This window comes from Miniopterus schreibersii (assembly GCF_964146895.1).
Source record: "Miniopterus schreibersii genome assembly, chromosome: 11".
Classification (NCBI taxonomy): Eukaryota; Metazoa; Chordata; class Mammalia; order Chiroptera; family Miniopteridae; genus Miniopterus; species Miniopterus schreibersii.
Window position 1 is genome coordinate 24,391,893 of NC_138111.1, and position 16,033 is coordinate 24,407,925.

Consider the following 16,033-nt stretch of genomic DNA (forward strand, 5'->3'; position numbering starts at 1 on the left):
ATCCTGGATCAGAATGAGGGTGCTAGTGGAACAACCCATGAAATCTGAGTCAAGTCTATAGTTTAGCTAACAGTATGTCCCAGTGTTCATTTCTTTGTTTCGATAATTGTACTATGGTTATGTAAGATGTTAACATCAGGGAAAGCTGGCTGAGGGATACATAGGAACTCTCTGTTCTTTGTAATTCTTCTGTAAATCTAAGAATGTTTCCAAATTAAAAAATCTTTTTAAAACTAAGTTATACACACACACACACACACACAGAGAGAGAGAGAGAGAGAGAGAGGACACAATATGTCCTTTGGTGAAAGGTTGGAAGCAACTGGTTTAGATGACAGAACATCAAGAGGAGAAAGGAACTTTGTGTATATATAAGCCACGCTTCCATCTTAGAGCTGGGTTAACTGAGAGGTAAGGGGATTGGCCAAGGACACAATGCTAGTAGGGGCAGAACTAGTCCCCACATTTCCTGACTTTTTCCATCCCACCCGCTGCTCAGCTCCAGGGGAGGATGCTCCTGTAACTCTCTGATGATGCTGTTTCTGCTTTGCACGTGTTTTTAAAGTAGGTCTCATAGTCCTGTTGAGACGTCTTGTGGAGTGTTCTCTGTTAGGTGTCTGTGTGATCGTTCCTACCTTCCGGGCCACAGCCATGTATTTGTCTGATTCTTTTGTGCAGAAACTGGAGACGAGCAAAAGGCCCCCCTCTGGAACCTCCACTACCTCCAAGAGCACCTCCCCCACCCTCACGCCATCCCCTTCACCCAAAGGCCATGCGGCCGAGTCCTCGGTGTCTTCCTCCTCATCGCACCGGCAGTCCAAGAGCAGTGGGGGCTCCAGCAGCGGCACCATCACCGATGAGGGTGAGCCCGTGGCGTCCTGAAACCCCCCCTTTTCTCTTCACTGTGTAACCTGGCAGGTGCCTTTGATTGCTGCAGCCATCCTAGGGCAGGTTTGCTACAAACACCACCACTGGCTCCTCCCCTTCCCTGATTCTACCTTGTATTTTTGACTTTATTGTGCTTAAGTTACGGTCAGCTGCCTCACATAGCTGCTTGGGTTTTTTTTTTTGTGTTTATCTTCACCCAAGGATATTTTTTCCATCGCTTTTCAGAGAGAGTGGAAGAGTGGGGGGAGAGAGAGAAAGAGAGAGAGAGAAACATCGATATGAGAGAGACACATCAATTGGTTGCTCCCTGCAATCATCTGGGGACCCGGGGATCCAGCCTGCAACCGAGGTACGTGCCCTTGGCTAGAATCGAACCCAGGAACCTTTAGTTCACCGGCCGATGCTCTAACCACTGAGCCAAACCAGCTAGGGCTCAATAAATATTTCTGCAAGCCCTCAGATGCTGGTCTTGTTTTCTTTCTCTATTCTCCCTATTTTGATATCTTGATACACAAAATATTCTGTTTTCCTCTGGTCTCTGCCCCTCTGGCTCTGCTGCTCCACTGAGATGTGACCTTCCTTCTGTAAGCCTACAGCCTCTGTACACTTGAGCCAAATCCTGACTCTGGTCTCAACCACACCTGCCTCTTCCCTTACGTTCTTTCTCTGACTAGCTGAACACTTGCTGGCATTAGCATTTACTGCAGGTGCAGAGACCAGCAGTCAAGAAATCATAATTAAAAACTGTTCTCAGACAGAAGGCAGAGTTTTAGGCCCACAGCTAGAATGCCAAGAACTTGGTGGTTGCAGCCGTTAGAGTCAGCCTGGCCATGAACAACTGTCTTCTCTCTTCACAGCCCAATTTGGGGCTTCGTTTGATGCCCAAGGCCTGCCCTGAGGGGAGGAATGTGGCCTCCAGCTTCATACCCAGGCAAGCAGCTTAGATCTGCTTTCTGTCATGGGCTTTCCTATAGAATTTCATTTGAAAAGAGATTACTGCTGCTTTATGAAAGTTTGAAGATCACTCTTTTGATACATTTCATCAAATTCTAAAATGGTGTTTTTCTACATCTTTCCCTCTTGAAGATGAACTGACTGGAATCCTTAAGAAATTGTCACTTGAGAAATACCAGCCCATTTTTGAGGAGCAAGAGGTAAGGATGTTCTTTTTGATTGTCAGTTTAAATCTTGCTGTTAAAAAAAATTGTCTAAATATGTGGGTTTTTATTCTGCCAGCTTAGATTGATCTTTTTCACTAAGACAGCTGAGGACATAGAATTCGTGTGCAGCACATTTAGTTCAGTTTATTACAGTGAAATCCTGGGGACCTTATGGCTTGCTTTGTTGTAATAAAATTTTGTAATTTTGAGCACTGCTCTCTCTCATAAAGTTTGAATCTGTCCTGCATACAGTTATCAAAGGGATTGACTGATAGGCGTTTAGGTTTAAAGTGAGTCAGAAGCAAATCCTGATGAATTGTGCTAAGTGTCTGGATGTAGTCTGTGTTAATCTGAGAGAGTTTCTATTTGCTTGAAAACTCTCACATATTTTAAATATTACTGTACTGCAGCTTGGCAGTTTCTCAAAATGTTAAACATAGGGTTATTGTCTGACCCAGCAATCCCACTCCTAGGTATACACCCAAGGGAAATGAAAACATGTGTCCACTCAAAAACTTGTACACAAACATCCATAGCAGCATTATCATAGTAGCTAAAAAGTGGAAATAGCCCAAATGCACATTAATTGGTGAATGGATAAATAAAATGTGTTAATGCTATACAATGAAATACAACTTGGTCATAAAAAAGGAATGAAGCACTTACTGACACATGCTACAACATGGATGAACCTTGAAAACATGATGCTAAGTGAAAGAAGCCAATCACAAAAGGCTACATGTTGTATGATTCCATTTATGTGAAATGTCTAGAATAGGCAAATCTGTAGAGAGAGAAAGATGAGTGGTTGCCAGGGAATACGGGGAGGAGAGAATGGGCAGTGATTTCTAACGGGGATGAAAATGTTCTAAAATTGAATGTGGTGATGGTTACACAACTCTGTACTAAAAGTCTTTGAATTGTACACTTTAAATGGCAGAATTGTGTCGTAGATGAATTATATCTCAATAAGCTGTTGAAACATTTCCTGTTTTGGTCAAGTAAAATTCCTCTGTGGCCCACAAGCCACCAGAGTGTAATCACTGGTTTAGAGCATTCTGGTGCCCAGTTTAAAACAGGAAACTTGCAAATACAGTAGCAATCATGAGAATCAGTCCTTGTCCCTAATAAGCTCGAGATGCAATTGAGGAGTTTGTATTTTGTCTCAAGAAACAGACTGGGGCGCTGTGGCTTTCTCCCTCAGTTTGCTTTTCTGCCCTATCCAGTCTGTTTTTCCTGCCTCCCTGACTATTTAAATTCGAGCCGTGATTTTTCTCGTCATCAAGAAAATCTTTCCTGTTTGCTGATGGCTGCCTACCTGTTTTATGTATTCCGTGCCTCCTGAGGAGCTGGCCATAGGGACTGGATGTGGGGTCTCTGCCGCAGGTCTGGGATGGTGGGGGAGCAGTGTGTCCTGAGGGGCCAGAGGTCTTTCATTCAGCCCCTCAGCACCTTGTGAGCTGTAAATTCCCAGAGGAGCTAATTGTTGTCAGAGAGATGGGAGATGCCTGCATCTCAGAGAGATCTAGGGAGTGGGTAAGGAAGCAGACCCTTTCCTACTCACTCAAACCTAGTTCAAGATTGTTTTTTAACCCAGGCAATTAAAGTGACTGTTAAAAGAGAGAAGGAAAGATGGGGTGGAAGGTATTTCTCCTGGAGCTGAGGCATAGGGAGGGATGACAGAAATGTTAGGATTTTTCCGGTAAAAACACCAAGGATTATATGGCTTTGAGATGCCTTTACTCTGAGCCCTTCTCCACCTCCGTTCTCCGCGGCCCTTCTTTCTTTATTGCTTCTGCTTGTTTATTTTCTCACTCTGTCTTTCCACAGTCTGCATCTCTCTTGTCCTCTGGGGGTAAACGTGGTGAGTACTTCCATATACCCACATTTTCTGTGCAGTAGCCAATGTTGTTAAAAGTTCCGTAGAACTGGAATTTACTTTCTAACTGCAGGGCTTGGATATTTACCACTCTAGCCACCCAGGTTACTGCCTCGGAGGCTTTTCTTACTTGTTTCATTTTCAGGGTCTTTCCAGAGTACACCTATCCTGAAAATCTCAGGGCTAGAGCTGAGTTACTGCTTACTGATATTTCCAACTAAACTTTCAGCATAAAGTGAGGAATTGGAAATAGTAAGTCATACTTAATTCACTATAATAAGCACTAATAGCTCATACTTATGATATTTCTGTTGTGGTTGGGAAAAGAGGTATGGCACCAAGCAGCTGGCAGCGAATCTGCTTCTTTCTCCCCAGGTGGATATGGAAGCGTTCCTTACCCTTACTGACGGCGACTTAAAGGAGCTGGGTATTAAGACAGATGGATCCAGGCAGCAGATTCTGGCAGCAATTTCTGAACTGAACGCTGGCAAGGTATTGTTCTCAATCTTCTTTATTTTTTTCCTGTTTCAAGCAGCTCAGAGCTTTACTAGGATTCTAGGCCCTCCGTGTTCCCAAGGACCTTCAGGGTCTAATTTTATGTCCTGGAATATTGGGCAGAAACTGGCTCTGCTTGCATGGTTCTCATGACCAGGTGCTCACTGCCTCCCAGTGTGGCCTCTTCCTTTTCCAGATTTCTCTTCCCATAAGGTCGTTTCTCCTGAGATTCAGCTAAAATACTCCCTCTAGTAATTTCAACACACAGGGCTGGGTATTGTCCTCCAGAGCTCAGTGGAAGCAGAGACTTTGGTTAAGACATGCCCTGGGGTTAAGCTGACCTGTGTTTGAATCACAACACCTCTACTTACTCCCTCTGTTACCCTGGGCAAGTCAGATACCTCTCTGAGCCCAGCTTTCCTTGTCTGAAGGGGGAGGGTGGTGACATTGATGCCAGGACTAAAATGCTTAGCAGAGCCCCTGGCATACAGAGACCCATCAGTCACTGTTGGTATTGTTGGCATCCTGTTTTTTTGTCTAATGTTAAATTTCTATCTTATCAGCTTTAAAGCTAAAGATTAGCATTGCCTCCCTCCCACCCAAAGGGACACATGTGCAAAACACAATCAAATAAAAAACATGAAAAGCAGAAATGACAGCTATTGGTGGTTGTCTTAGTTTGGATTGTAAACTACAGAAATTTATTTCTCACAGTATGAGGGCTGGAAGTCCAAGACCAGGGTGCCAGCATGGTGAGCTCTGGTGTTGGCTTCTACCAGCTGCACACTGCCGACTTCTCATGTCCCTCACGTGGAGGAGGGCAGAAACAAGCAAGCTCTCTCCTGTCTCTTCTTATAGGGGCACAGATCCCATCATGGGAGCCATACCCTCATGACCTCATCTAAGCATAATTACCTCCCAAACACCATCACATTGGGGGGTAGGGTTTCAGCATATGAATTTTGGGAGAGGACACAAACATTCAGCCCATGACAGTGGTCTTCCTTGGGGGCACCCACCAGCTGACCAGCTCCCAACCAGGAGACCCAGGTGCTTCTGACATGCCAGGCCCCGGGGACCACTTAATCCCACCCATGTCCTTTTTTCTAAAAAAAAATATCTTTATTGATTTCAGAGAAAGGAAGGGAGAGGGAGAGAGAGAGACAGAAACATCAATGATGAGAGAGTCACCGATCGGCTGCCTCCTGCGCACCCGACACTGGGGATTGAGCCCAAAACCTGGGCATGTGCCCTAACCGGGAATCGAACCTCGATCTCCTGGATCATAGGTGGATGCTCAACCACCAAGCCACGCCAACCAGACCCACCCATGTCTTTACAGGTAGCATCCACCCTGCAAAGTAGGGTGATTCCACACAGAGATAGAAGCAAGGGGAAGGAATAGATCAGAGCTAATTACTGGAGAAAGAAAGGCTCTCTCATTCTAGGGTAAATAGTACCAGACAAAGTTATGGAAGTAAGGACTATGTATCATAGTGCGTTGTAGAGCAAAGGTGTGACTGGGAGAAGCTTAATATTCCAAAAGCAAGTTTACCTTCACTACGCCAGCTTACCATTGCAGCTCCGTCCAGGTTCTTAGAAAGAGCTAAGAAGTCCTCAGGCTGAGGGCGGCTTCCAAGAGCCCTTTGGCTATTCTCGGCTGGACCTACCTGACCCCCTCCTTCAGGGGCTCCTGACTATTTCTTGATTGCTACTGGGCATCAACTTCCACTTCGAATATTTATACTGTCCTTCTGCAACCCAGCCTTGGCCAACAAGAGATTACCCATTATAGCTCAGATGTTCTGGACCCAGACCCTAACCACAGTGTCTTTCTAGCTGTGGTCTACGGCATGCTGGAGGGTTGTGGAACCAATTTAGTGGTTCATAAGCAGCACTACAAACAGAGTAGAGGAGAAAATATCAACATTCTTTGTAGCAGTGGTAAAATTCGTTTCAGTTATATATATATCTACGTGTAACAGGGTTGTGATATAAAATATATTTTTTACACAGTCAAAACTTTTTGAACATTTTAGCCTACATTAAAAAAAAAAGAATATTAACTAAAAACCTGGCTCAGCCATAAAAAAAATCAGCAAAGCACTGTGGGCCCTCATCCTGCAAGCCATGTGATTTCTGCATAAACCCACTCCAGTGTTCAGGTTGTGCCATGTATGTGAGTCTGCTTATTAGTTAGTTTCAAGCAGTTTATATATTGGAGAAGGTTACCCAGAAATGATGAGTTTCACCTTTAGTTGGTCCTAAGCCATTGATTGCTTTTTTTATTCTCACTTTTTGTGATTATCAAAGCAGTGCATATTCATTTTACTAAATTTGCACAGTACCAAAAAGGTGAATTTTTAAAGAAATCATGATCCATCTTCCCAGAGGCCAAGACTGTTCACATTTGTGAAGATCATTTTGCAGTGTTTTGTGCCAAATGTTTTTCTTCATGTGGCTGAGATGCATATTCTTTTTACATCCTACTTTCTTCATTTAACATTGACTATATGCAGTTACCCATGTCATTAAGAATTCTTTTTAATATAATAAATTTGCATGGATGTACTAAAATTTTTTTTAAAAAGTTCCTACTGGTTGGATATGTAGATATCCAGACTTTCTCTAATAGTGTTGCAGTGGGCAACTTTGTGTATAAGACCTTCTAATTATCTGCTCAGAACAGATGTCTAAAAGTGGAATTAGTCAAAGGGTGTAATTCAAAGTATATGGTACCTTTTCTTGAATTACTTTCCAGAAAGAGCCAGTGAACATTACCACCAGCTGTGGGTATGAGAGTTTGGTGTGTTTTTTAATGTTTATTAATTTGATAAGCCAAAAAGTATACCTTGTTTTAATTTGAATTTCCTTAACTACTAGATAGACCAAACACTTTTTTCTACTTTTAATGGCTATTTGCTTTTTTTCTTTTGAGAATTATCAGGTAGGTCCTTTGAAACTCGAGGATTTTGAAGGGTAGTTATCGTCATCAGCTTTAATCAGCTGTGGATGCGGGAGCGATTATGGTTTTAACCACGGCTCCCTCCTAGGGTTAGGGACAGAGTGTGCTGGAACCCTGGCTCACCCTGACCTCATTTCTCAGGCAGTTAAGGCTGAGGTGGTGTTTAATAATGGCATCGCTGTCACCCCTCCTATTTTTTCACCTTCTGCAGTTTGCATAGTGTCACCTCATTCATGATCTCAGGTTGAGCCTCATCACAGCCCAAGCATGCGGCATTATCCCTTTTTACAGGCATGGACACTCAGCAGAAGGGATGCCCCCCACTAGTAGCGACAGAGTGGAGACTCAGGGCCCTCTGACCCCACATCCGTGTCTTTATTCTCTGCCTTGTATTGCGTTGATGGGATCCTGATGGCATTTTCCCAGCTTATTTAAAATGACCTGAAAGAACCAACTGAGGGCTCTCACTGCCCTCTCAGGTGTCTGGGGGGCCACATCAGTGCTGGAAAGCTCCACCTGGGAACCTGGAGAGGGACCCCCTCTGAGTGTGGGGAGCTCATGAAATGAGAGAAAGTTTGAAGTCTGGGCTTACTCAATGAACTTTTTATTCTTAGCAGAGAACAGTCTGCCAGAGATTATTCATTTTTTTTTAATTTGCTTTACATTTCAGCTACATTTATTTGTTTTTGGTTTTTTTTAAATATATCTTTATTGATTTCAGAGAGAGGAAAGGAGAGGGAGAGAGAGAGATAGAAACACCCATGATGAGTCACTGATCGGCTGCCTCCTGCACGCCCCCTACTGGGGACTGAGCCCTCAACCCGGGCATGTGCCCTGACCGGGAATCGAACCCTGATCGCCTGGATCCTAGGTCGACTTTCAACCGCTGAGCCACGCCCGGTCGGGCTACTTGTTAGTTGTAAAAATTGTTTAAGCTGTGCTGCTGCCTTCTGAGGACAAGAACTCTAGGCCTCTTGCTGTTTATGCAGGATCAGGCACCAGCAGCAACCATTTAAGGTACTCTAATTATCCCCATTTTATGAATGAGGAAACCAAGGCCCGGAGAGACAGAGTGCTTTGCTCAGAGTCCCACAGCTAGTAAATGGAGAGATGGGATTTGAACCCAAGCCGTTTGATTCCAGTCTCTAGGCTTAACCTCTGTGTATCCCTGCCTCTCAGTCAGGAAATCAGTGAAGATGTTCTCTAGGTTTAAAGAAATATTCACCACCACCCGCTTTTCTGTCTCAGAACGTGCGTGCAAGGGGACAGGAGGGGGAGATCTTGCAGGGATGGGATGACAAGTGAATCACTGTGAATAGCAATCTGACATCTTCTGGGCAAGGAGTAAGGCTGTTCAAACTCTCACACTGGAGCAGCAAGAAGTCTGGCTCCCACTGAATTCCCTAGAAATCGGAGGGCTGGAGGGATGCACAGAGCAAAGCAGGGGAGAAGGCCTCCCTTCCACGCCGTGTGACCCCGGGGCGAGGCAGTCCTGCTTCCTGGGCTGTGCTGTCCATCCGCATCCGGGGGATTGGACCCCTGTATCTCGGGGCCTTTCCAGCCTTTGGCATGCTGTGATCGTAGGTGCTGGGGGAGAGTCTGACTCAGAGTGTTTTTATTAAACTTGGTACTCTGTCAATTAGGTAATTTATTTCCCCCAGGACGCCCATGGGTTCTTCAAGTATGAGTTGAGCATTAACAACACTGTCAATTGAATTAACGGTTAAAAGATTTAACAAGACTTTCTGTCTGTTTTCAATTTCCTCCACAGGGACGTGAAAGACAGATTTTACAGGAAACCATTCACAACTTCCACTCTTCCTTTGAGAGCAGTGCCAGCAACACCAGGGCCCCTGGAAATAATCCCTGTACGTGATCCTCCTTCCTGTGGTCACCAGCGTGAGCTTTCTGAATCTCAGTGCAGCCTCCACACAGCCAGTGCGCCAACCACCTTCAGCTCCCCCCATTCCCTGAAACGCACGGTGCCTTGTCACACTGCTGTGCCTTAGTCACATTGTCCCCTCTGCCCGGATCACCCATTTCCCTTCCCTGCTGTGGTAGTTGGTGATGCTTGTTGCTGTAACAAACTCCGAGCACATGAGAGACTTATTCCCATGTAAAGTGCAGTACGGCTGCCTCTGCTTGGCAGGCAGTTTCATACAGTGATTCGGGGGCCTGGCTCCTTTCGCCTGTGGCTGTGCCATTCCCAGGGGCCTCAGAGTCTTCGCTTCTGGCTGGCAGCACGGGAAAGGGATGGTGAAGGTGAAGAAGGCGCAGCCTTTCTTACTGCCTTGCTTTTAACTGCTCACAGTCCATTGGTCCCTCCAGCTCCCATTCACCAGTAGTCACCAGTGGTCACCAGTAGTCATGTGACCATACCTGCATGCAAAGGACACTGGGAAATGTAGTCCTTGTTCAGGTAGTGGTTTCACAGCAACAGCTCTATCCTTAGATGGGGAAGTGCATGTTCTTGGCAGAAGATTAGCTTTTTCTGCTACATCTTCCCTTAAAACTTCTAACTTGTCCCTCACAGTCTGAGTCACCTATCAAATGAAGCCCATTCTAATCCCTCTAGCCACCAGGGATCCCTTACTGCTGTGTACATAACTCTGCTCCAGCCCTTCACTGCACCTACTGCATACAGCATGCAACAGGATGTGTATGTTGAATGCAGTTCTTTATTGCAAAGGCAGCCTTTTATGTAGGCAAAAGGAGGAGGCTCATTGTATGATCTTGTGAGAGCCTTTCTCCTTTCTGGCCTTCAGTTTCCTTATCTGTGGTCAGGCGAGATTATGTTCGGATACTCCATCCACACTACTCACCCCAGGTCACTGTAGGGCTTTCTGCACTTCAGATGGGAGCAGAAGACCCTAACATATACATTGTGGAAGGACTTTGGTGCCTCCATCTTCTAGGCAAAGAAGTGGAGAATTTGGAATCTTTTCTAGACTGTTAATGTTATGTTCCTCAGAAGGGAATTGGCTCATGTAGTTTTCTACCATGTTATATTTTATTAGAAGGGCTCTGATTTTTAAATCCAGTAGCTTTCTGGAGTGTTTTCAAGTGAGTAATTCATTCAGCCAACACTTGCAGCATTTCTGTCATTTGCTGGGTGCTGGGGATACAGAGACGAACCAAAACCAGTCCCCACCCTTGAGGACCTCAACAGTCAAGAGATGTGAATGGATGATCCAACCTTAAGGGGCAGCACAGTGGGGTGGAAAGAGCTTGTGCTCTAGACTAAGCTCTGAGCTCACATCCAGCCTTGTGGGTAGCCAGCTATGTAGCCAGGGATGTGTTCCTTAGCTTCTTAATCGGAGCTTAGAGGCAGAGTGCATAAAGTACTTGGTTGAGGGATGTACGCAATAGATGGCAGCCTTCACAGAATTCTGATCTTTACCATGAGCGCCGAGGCCACATGCTGGCTCCTTGGGAGGTCCCTCATCTCTCCCTGCCCTGGCCACGAATGCCCATTTCTGCCCCACTGGCTTTCAGAGGCGGCCGTTACCGCATTGCTCAGGGCCTGGTCATGCTCTCCCTCTGCCTGTCAGTCCGCTGGGTGCTGTTCCTCCTTTGTTCTTCCATCGTCCCACCTGCTGGAGCAACTTTCCACATGGCTGGAGAGAAAGGGTTTCATTTTAGCCATCAGTGACAGACGTCTTTATAATTGTTCCTCAAGTGCCAGCCTTCTTTAAGGAGACACAGTCATTGGGCACCTGTGTGTGCAGCAGCTTGACCTCAGTGTCACTCGTCCTCACTGTCACCTTGGAAGCTGGCATAGTTTAACCCCATTCTGCACAGTGGGGAAATAGGCATGGAGAAGTGAAGCTGCATGCCTGTCACACACCCAGAAGGAGCAGACTGGCTTAGAACTGAACTGGTGGGCTTCCGAGCCTGTGCTTTCTCCATTGACTCCCACAGGCTCCTGGTGCTCTAGGCACAGGGATTCTTGCTGACTTAATGTACTCACATCTTCAGGTTATATGGACAGGCCTATGGCTGTTTGCCCGTGAAATTTATGGCCTCTAAGTTATGTGCCTTGAGGTTCTGTGCCAGCTTTTCGCTGTTTTACTGTCCTTTTCATAAGCCCGTTATTTGTGCAACTTCTGCTCAGGTAAGTTTGATTGAACTCCCACAATACACAAGAGCTATGCTGGGCATCAGCTTCCCACAAATGCAGACCTCCACAATCTCGTCTGCTGGTGAAGGTCATCTTGCAAGGGAAACACTGTGGAGGGGAACAGCCTCCTGGGGGAAGGTACATGTGGGGTGAGACCCCAGACAGCAGGGTTGATTATTTCCATTTTGCAGATGGGAAAACTGAGGCTCAGAATGGATGCTTCTCTTGTCTTTTTCACTGGACTCAAGTGGTTCTAAGGCTTTTTCTCCCAGGAAGTTTCAGTGTTGGTTGGTGAGAGATCCCTGGCACCCTTTCTGAGCCATGACCCCCTTTCTAACCACCCTTCTCACCCCATGTGTCCCTTCCCCCAGGAGGCTGTTCCCCTTCAAAGTGTTTCTCTTGCTTGATGACCTTCACCAGCATTTCCCCAAGTGTGTTTCCTGGAAGACTAGTTTCATAGGATGTTAATAGGGCTTTTCATAAAGAAAAACAGAGTGGTGTATATGTGAAAGTGGGGTGAGGCTCTGTGATCAGACACTGGGTTGCAACCCAATTACATGATGATCTTTGTTGTAGGACATCCCAGAACTTTGAGAACACCTGTGTTTGTCTTGAAGGGGGCCAGGTAGTTTGTACCGTTTCCCACACATGTGATCATAGAATGCTCCTTCATGGTGCTCTTGCAAGACGGGTGCCTTGAACGCAGGCAGGGAGACCCTGCTTTGACTGGGACAGTGGCAACCGTGAAACCCCACAGCCCCTAGGAACAGGCTGAGGGGGCATTCAAGGGCTTCAGTTGTCTTTGGTAATGGCCTCTTCTCTCCCCCAGTGGCTCTCTGCAGGGAGACTGTCCCCAGCTTTGAGATGGCTGGGGCCCTGCTGAGAGGGCTTTCCATCCTGTAGGGGAGAGGGCACTGTTTCCTAGTAGCTGTACAGTGTCCTGCCTGATGTGTGCGGGGTGTCCAGTCCCTGCCTCCCGATGGCCAGGGGAAGGCTCCCACCACCTTGGTTTAATGCAGACCATTATATGGAGGCTGGCTCGTTGTGTAAGGAAAATGTGTACTTTTTCATTCAGTAAACATTGACTGAGCATCTACCCTGTGCCCGCCCCATGCTGGTGTTTTGAATCCAGAGATGAAAAACCCATTTCTGCCCTCAGGGAACCCACAGTATCTTAGAGGAGACAGCCCATCAATAAAACATTGCAGTGCTGTGTGTGGAGTCTTGTCATAAAGGAGTGTTCTAGGTCCACAGCTTGGACGATATCAGTGATGGCTCAGGTTCGGCAGGACAGGAATGACCAAAGCTGGAGCCAGTCTGAAAGAGGGAGACTATACAGTGGGGAAGAGAAAGGACACCCCAGATGTGGGGACAGTGTGTTTGAAGGTAGGCAGCATATTGTATTTGTGGGTTAAACATTGTCAAGAGGTAAGTTAGATACCTGTTTTTCCTATTTCTGATTCTTCAAAATGCATAGAAGCCATTTGTAACCTTGGGAAGAGCACGATTCCAGAACCTAGCACAGGGGGCTTTGGCTCAGCCACTTTTTATTGGGTAACATCAGGCATGTTTCTTTCACCCCTGAAGCCTCAGTTTCTTTTTATCTTGGGGATAGCGCTCCCCAGGTACCGAGTATCAGATGAAGGTGAGAAAGCCCTTTTACACTGTGTGGAGTTTGCAGATATGAGAAATCTCCACAATGGTTGCCTATTTGAAATCCCCTCTCCCCTCTCCCTCCTGCCTGGCTGTAGCGATGGCCAAATGGGTGAGGCCAGAAGAAGCTGCCTCTAGTCAGAGGTAGCAGCAGCTTCGGTGGCTCTGCTAGCAAAGGAGCCCTGAGGTTGCCAGAGTTGGCGGTGGATCCCTGCCCTCCTTCTGTACCTGACTCTGGGTGTGTCACTGGGATTCCCAGAAAGGTGGACAGAAAGAAGCCGGAAGGCTTTTCCAGCCAGTCTCAGGAGCTGGTCCAGGAGACAGGAAGCAGGAAAGCCTTCCAGTTTGCTCTTGCCTTAGAGCTGCCCAAGACACCGCCACGCAGACCTGGACAAGGCTCGACAGCTGTGACGTCCACACTGACCTGTGCTGCCAAGAAGGCACCTCCTGCAGACAGGGACCCATCCTGGAAAGATTCCACAGCCCAGACTGAAGATGTGCAGCACCATCCATGCCTGTCTATCCTAGTCCATTTCGTGCAAGACAATCGCGTCTTATTAACCAATAGATCCTGTTAAACATGAAAAGTGAATGCTGATGATTTCCCTGATAAGGCCAATACCAAATTCTCCAGGACCAGCCACAAAGCAGATAATGAATGTACTTCCTGGGGAGGTGGGTAGTGAGTCATCCCCCCTGGGGTGGAGGTTCTTGAATTCTGGATGGGTTGCCAGGTTCCCCGATGGCCTAAGGGGGTCTTTTCTTCCATCACGTGCAGCCTAAGGGGATTAGCCCTGCCTTAAATTTCAGCCTTTTGGCTGAGAAGCCAATCTGTGGACAGTGAGTCACCTAAGCTCAGGGATGACAGAAGGGAAATAAACACAGTCACCAATAGTGAGAGAGCAAAAAGCCCAGTTGATTTCAACTTCCAAAGCAGAGACTACGTCTCCCTACCACCCAGGGCGCTCTCCTGGGGGTCTTCCCTGGTGGGGTGAACCAACTCCCATCAGTGTAATATCCCTCCCAGGTTCCCAGTTCCTGTTAGAGCCACCTCCTTAGGGCTCACAGACACAGGGCATGGCTGTACTCTTCAGGGAGACCTGTCCCTGCCCTTCAGGTGCCTGGGGTACCATTTGAACTTGCCCTAAGGCCTCAGCAGGGCCACTGGGTCCTTTGGTAAGACCAGGATGCCGTTTTGTTTCAGCTCTGCAGAGAGGATTCCATGTTTCTTAGCACCACACTTTACTATTATCTTATTGTTATTTCCATAGAGGGAATTGATTTCTTTGAAGGGGTTTCCCCCCAAAATGTATACTAAATAATGGTGAATTTGTCTTCTCACTTTGATTTTGCTCATGAAGGTATAACATGCTTAGATTTCTTCCAGTGATAATTGTTACAGAGCAAGCACCTGTGTTGTGCCAGGTGCTTCTATAAGTGGCCTTGCTTCCTTCAAAACAACCCTGTGAGGCCTTAAAATTCCCTTTCTACCAATTTGATGACTGTGACCCAGATGTTAACGAACCTCACCAGAGTCACCCAATTAACAAGGGACAGTTTGAATGCAGGTCTCACCTCTCACTCTCATGGAGAACACATTTTTCTCCATGCTATCTTGCTGCTGCTCACTACACAGAGAAATGTGCAATTGGTATAAGCTCAGCAAATCACGGCAAAAAAACCCAAAACCTTGTTTAGTCTGTACGGCTTGTTTACAAAATTTTTATGGGGGGTGGGGAGGCACTTATACTACAGATCGCTTGGAGATTCTCTCATTTCTTCAAAAAATTTTTACAAGTCAGGGGAATGCCTCATCACCTCTCTTGGAATCAGGATTTCACACTGGTGTGCTCAGCCCTATAGAGCATTCAGGAAACAAAGGTGGGGTGGGTCCCAGTCCTGAAGAAGGTGAACGATGCCAAGTCTTTGGGGCCCCAGAGGGTGGAGCAGAGATACTGAGACCCTGGAAGGAGGATCAGCTTTCCAGGAGGAAGAACATTCCAGGGACCAAGGTTACCTAGAAGGGGGGGGGGCATCCCCCAGATAAGCCCCCAGAGGCTGGTGACGCCCAGGGCAGCTGGAGAGGGGGATTCAGACTTTGGATGAGGATTGGGCCAGGCGAGTGCTTCCCAAACGATCCAGCGTCGGAGGCGATAGAAGAGCAAGTACAAGGCAATGAGCTTACCTAACAATATATTTTACGGGGTTGAACTTGATGGTGACAAAAGTCCCTGCTCCTTTTGGGGGAGGGGGCGGTGACGATGGTAATTTTAGTTTTACTGATGTGTGAAATCCAGGAGTCTGAGAAACTGTTCGAAGTCACTTCTGAGATCCCTTTTAGTCCAGCGAGTCCAGGAGCACCTATGAAAAGAAGGGGGAGCAGTTCCTCAAGTTAAAACAATTACGTAGGACCCAGCAATCTCCTAGACAGACATCCAAAAGAATTAAAAATAGGTATTCAAACAACTTGGACTGAAGCATTCAGAGCAGCACTCCTGGCAGCGCCACCGGGTAACCACCCGGCGACCTCAGCGGCCAGGCGATAAACGCGGTGCCCGCCCAGTGTGACGTCACAGCCGCGGGCGGACTTGGACGGCTGCGACGTGAAGGCGCCGGCGCGGGCCAGCGCGCGGTGTGCGGCTCCGCCGTGTGAGGGAGCAGCGCGGGCAGGGACGGGGTGCAGCGCCGGGATGCGCAGCCCGCTGCCCAGCGGGCGGGTTTCCTTTCGGGGAGGTGGAAAGGCTCGCGAGCCAGAGGACGGTGGGGCTGCGCAACGCCGCGAACGCACGAACGGCACCGAGTTGTGCACTTGACAGGGGTTGAAACGGCGCGTTTCGCTCTAGATTATACTTCTAAAGGAGGAAGAGGCGTCT

General features: G+C 47.1%; 1 protein-coding gene across 3 annotated transcripts in view; it reads left to right on the forward strand.

Annotated features, from left to right (window-relative positions):
* ANKS6 (ankyrin repeat and sterile alpha motif domain containing 6) overlaps positions 1–14,535 on the forward strand; it is a gene marked incomplete at its 5' end in the record, with an annotated part of 43,129 nt that extends 28,594 nt beyond the window's left edge. The window contains 5 exons of one of the 3 annotated variants that reach the window (XM_081151359.1): positions 679–862; positions 1,975–2,042; positions 4,303–4,419; positions 9,159–9,255; positions 13,420–14,535. In XM_081151359.1, coding sequence (XP_081007485.1) covers positions 679–862; positions 1,975–2,042; positions 4,303–4,419; positions 9,159–9,255; positions 13,420–13,421 — 468 coding nt within the window. In that variant the 3' untranslated portion in view covers positions 13,422–14,535. Of the gene's footprint in view, positions 1–678; positions 863–1,974; positions 2,043–4,072; positions 4,176–4,302; positions 4,420–9,158; positions 11,646–13,419 lie in introns of those variants that run through there. The other 2 variants (XM_081151358.1, XM_081151360.1) reach the window with 2 other exon arrangements.
* Between the last annotated feature and the right edge of the window lie 1,498 nt (positions 14,536–16,033).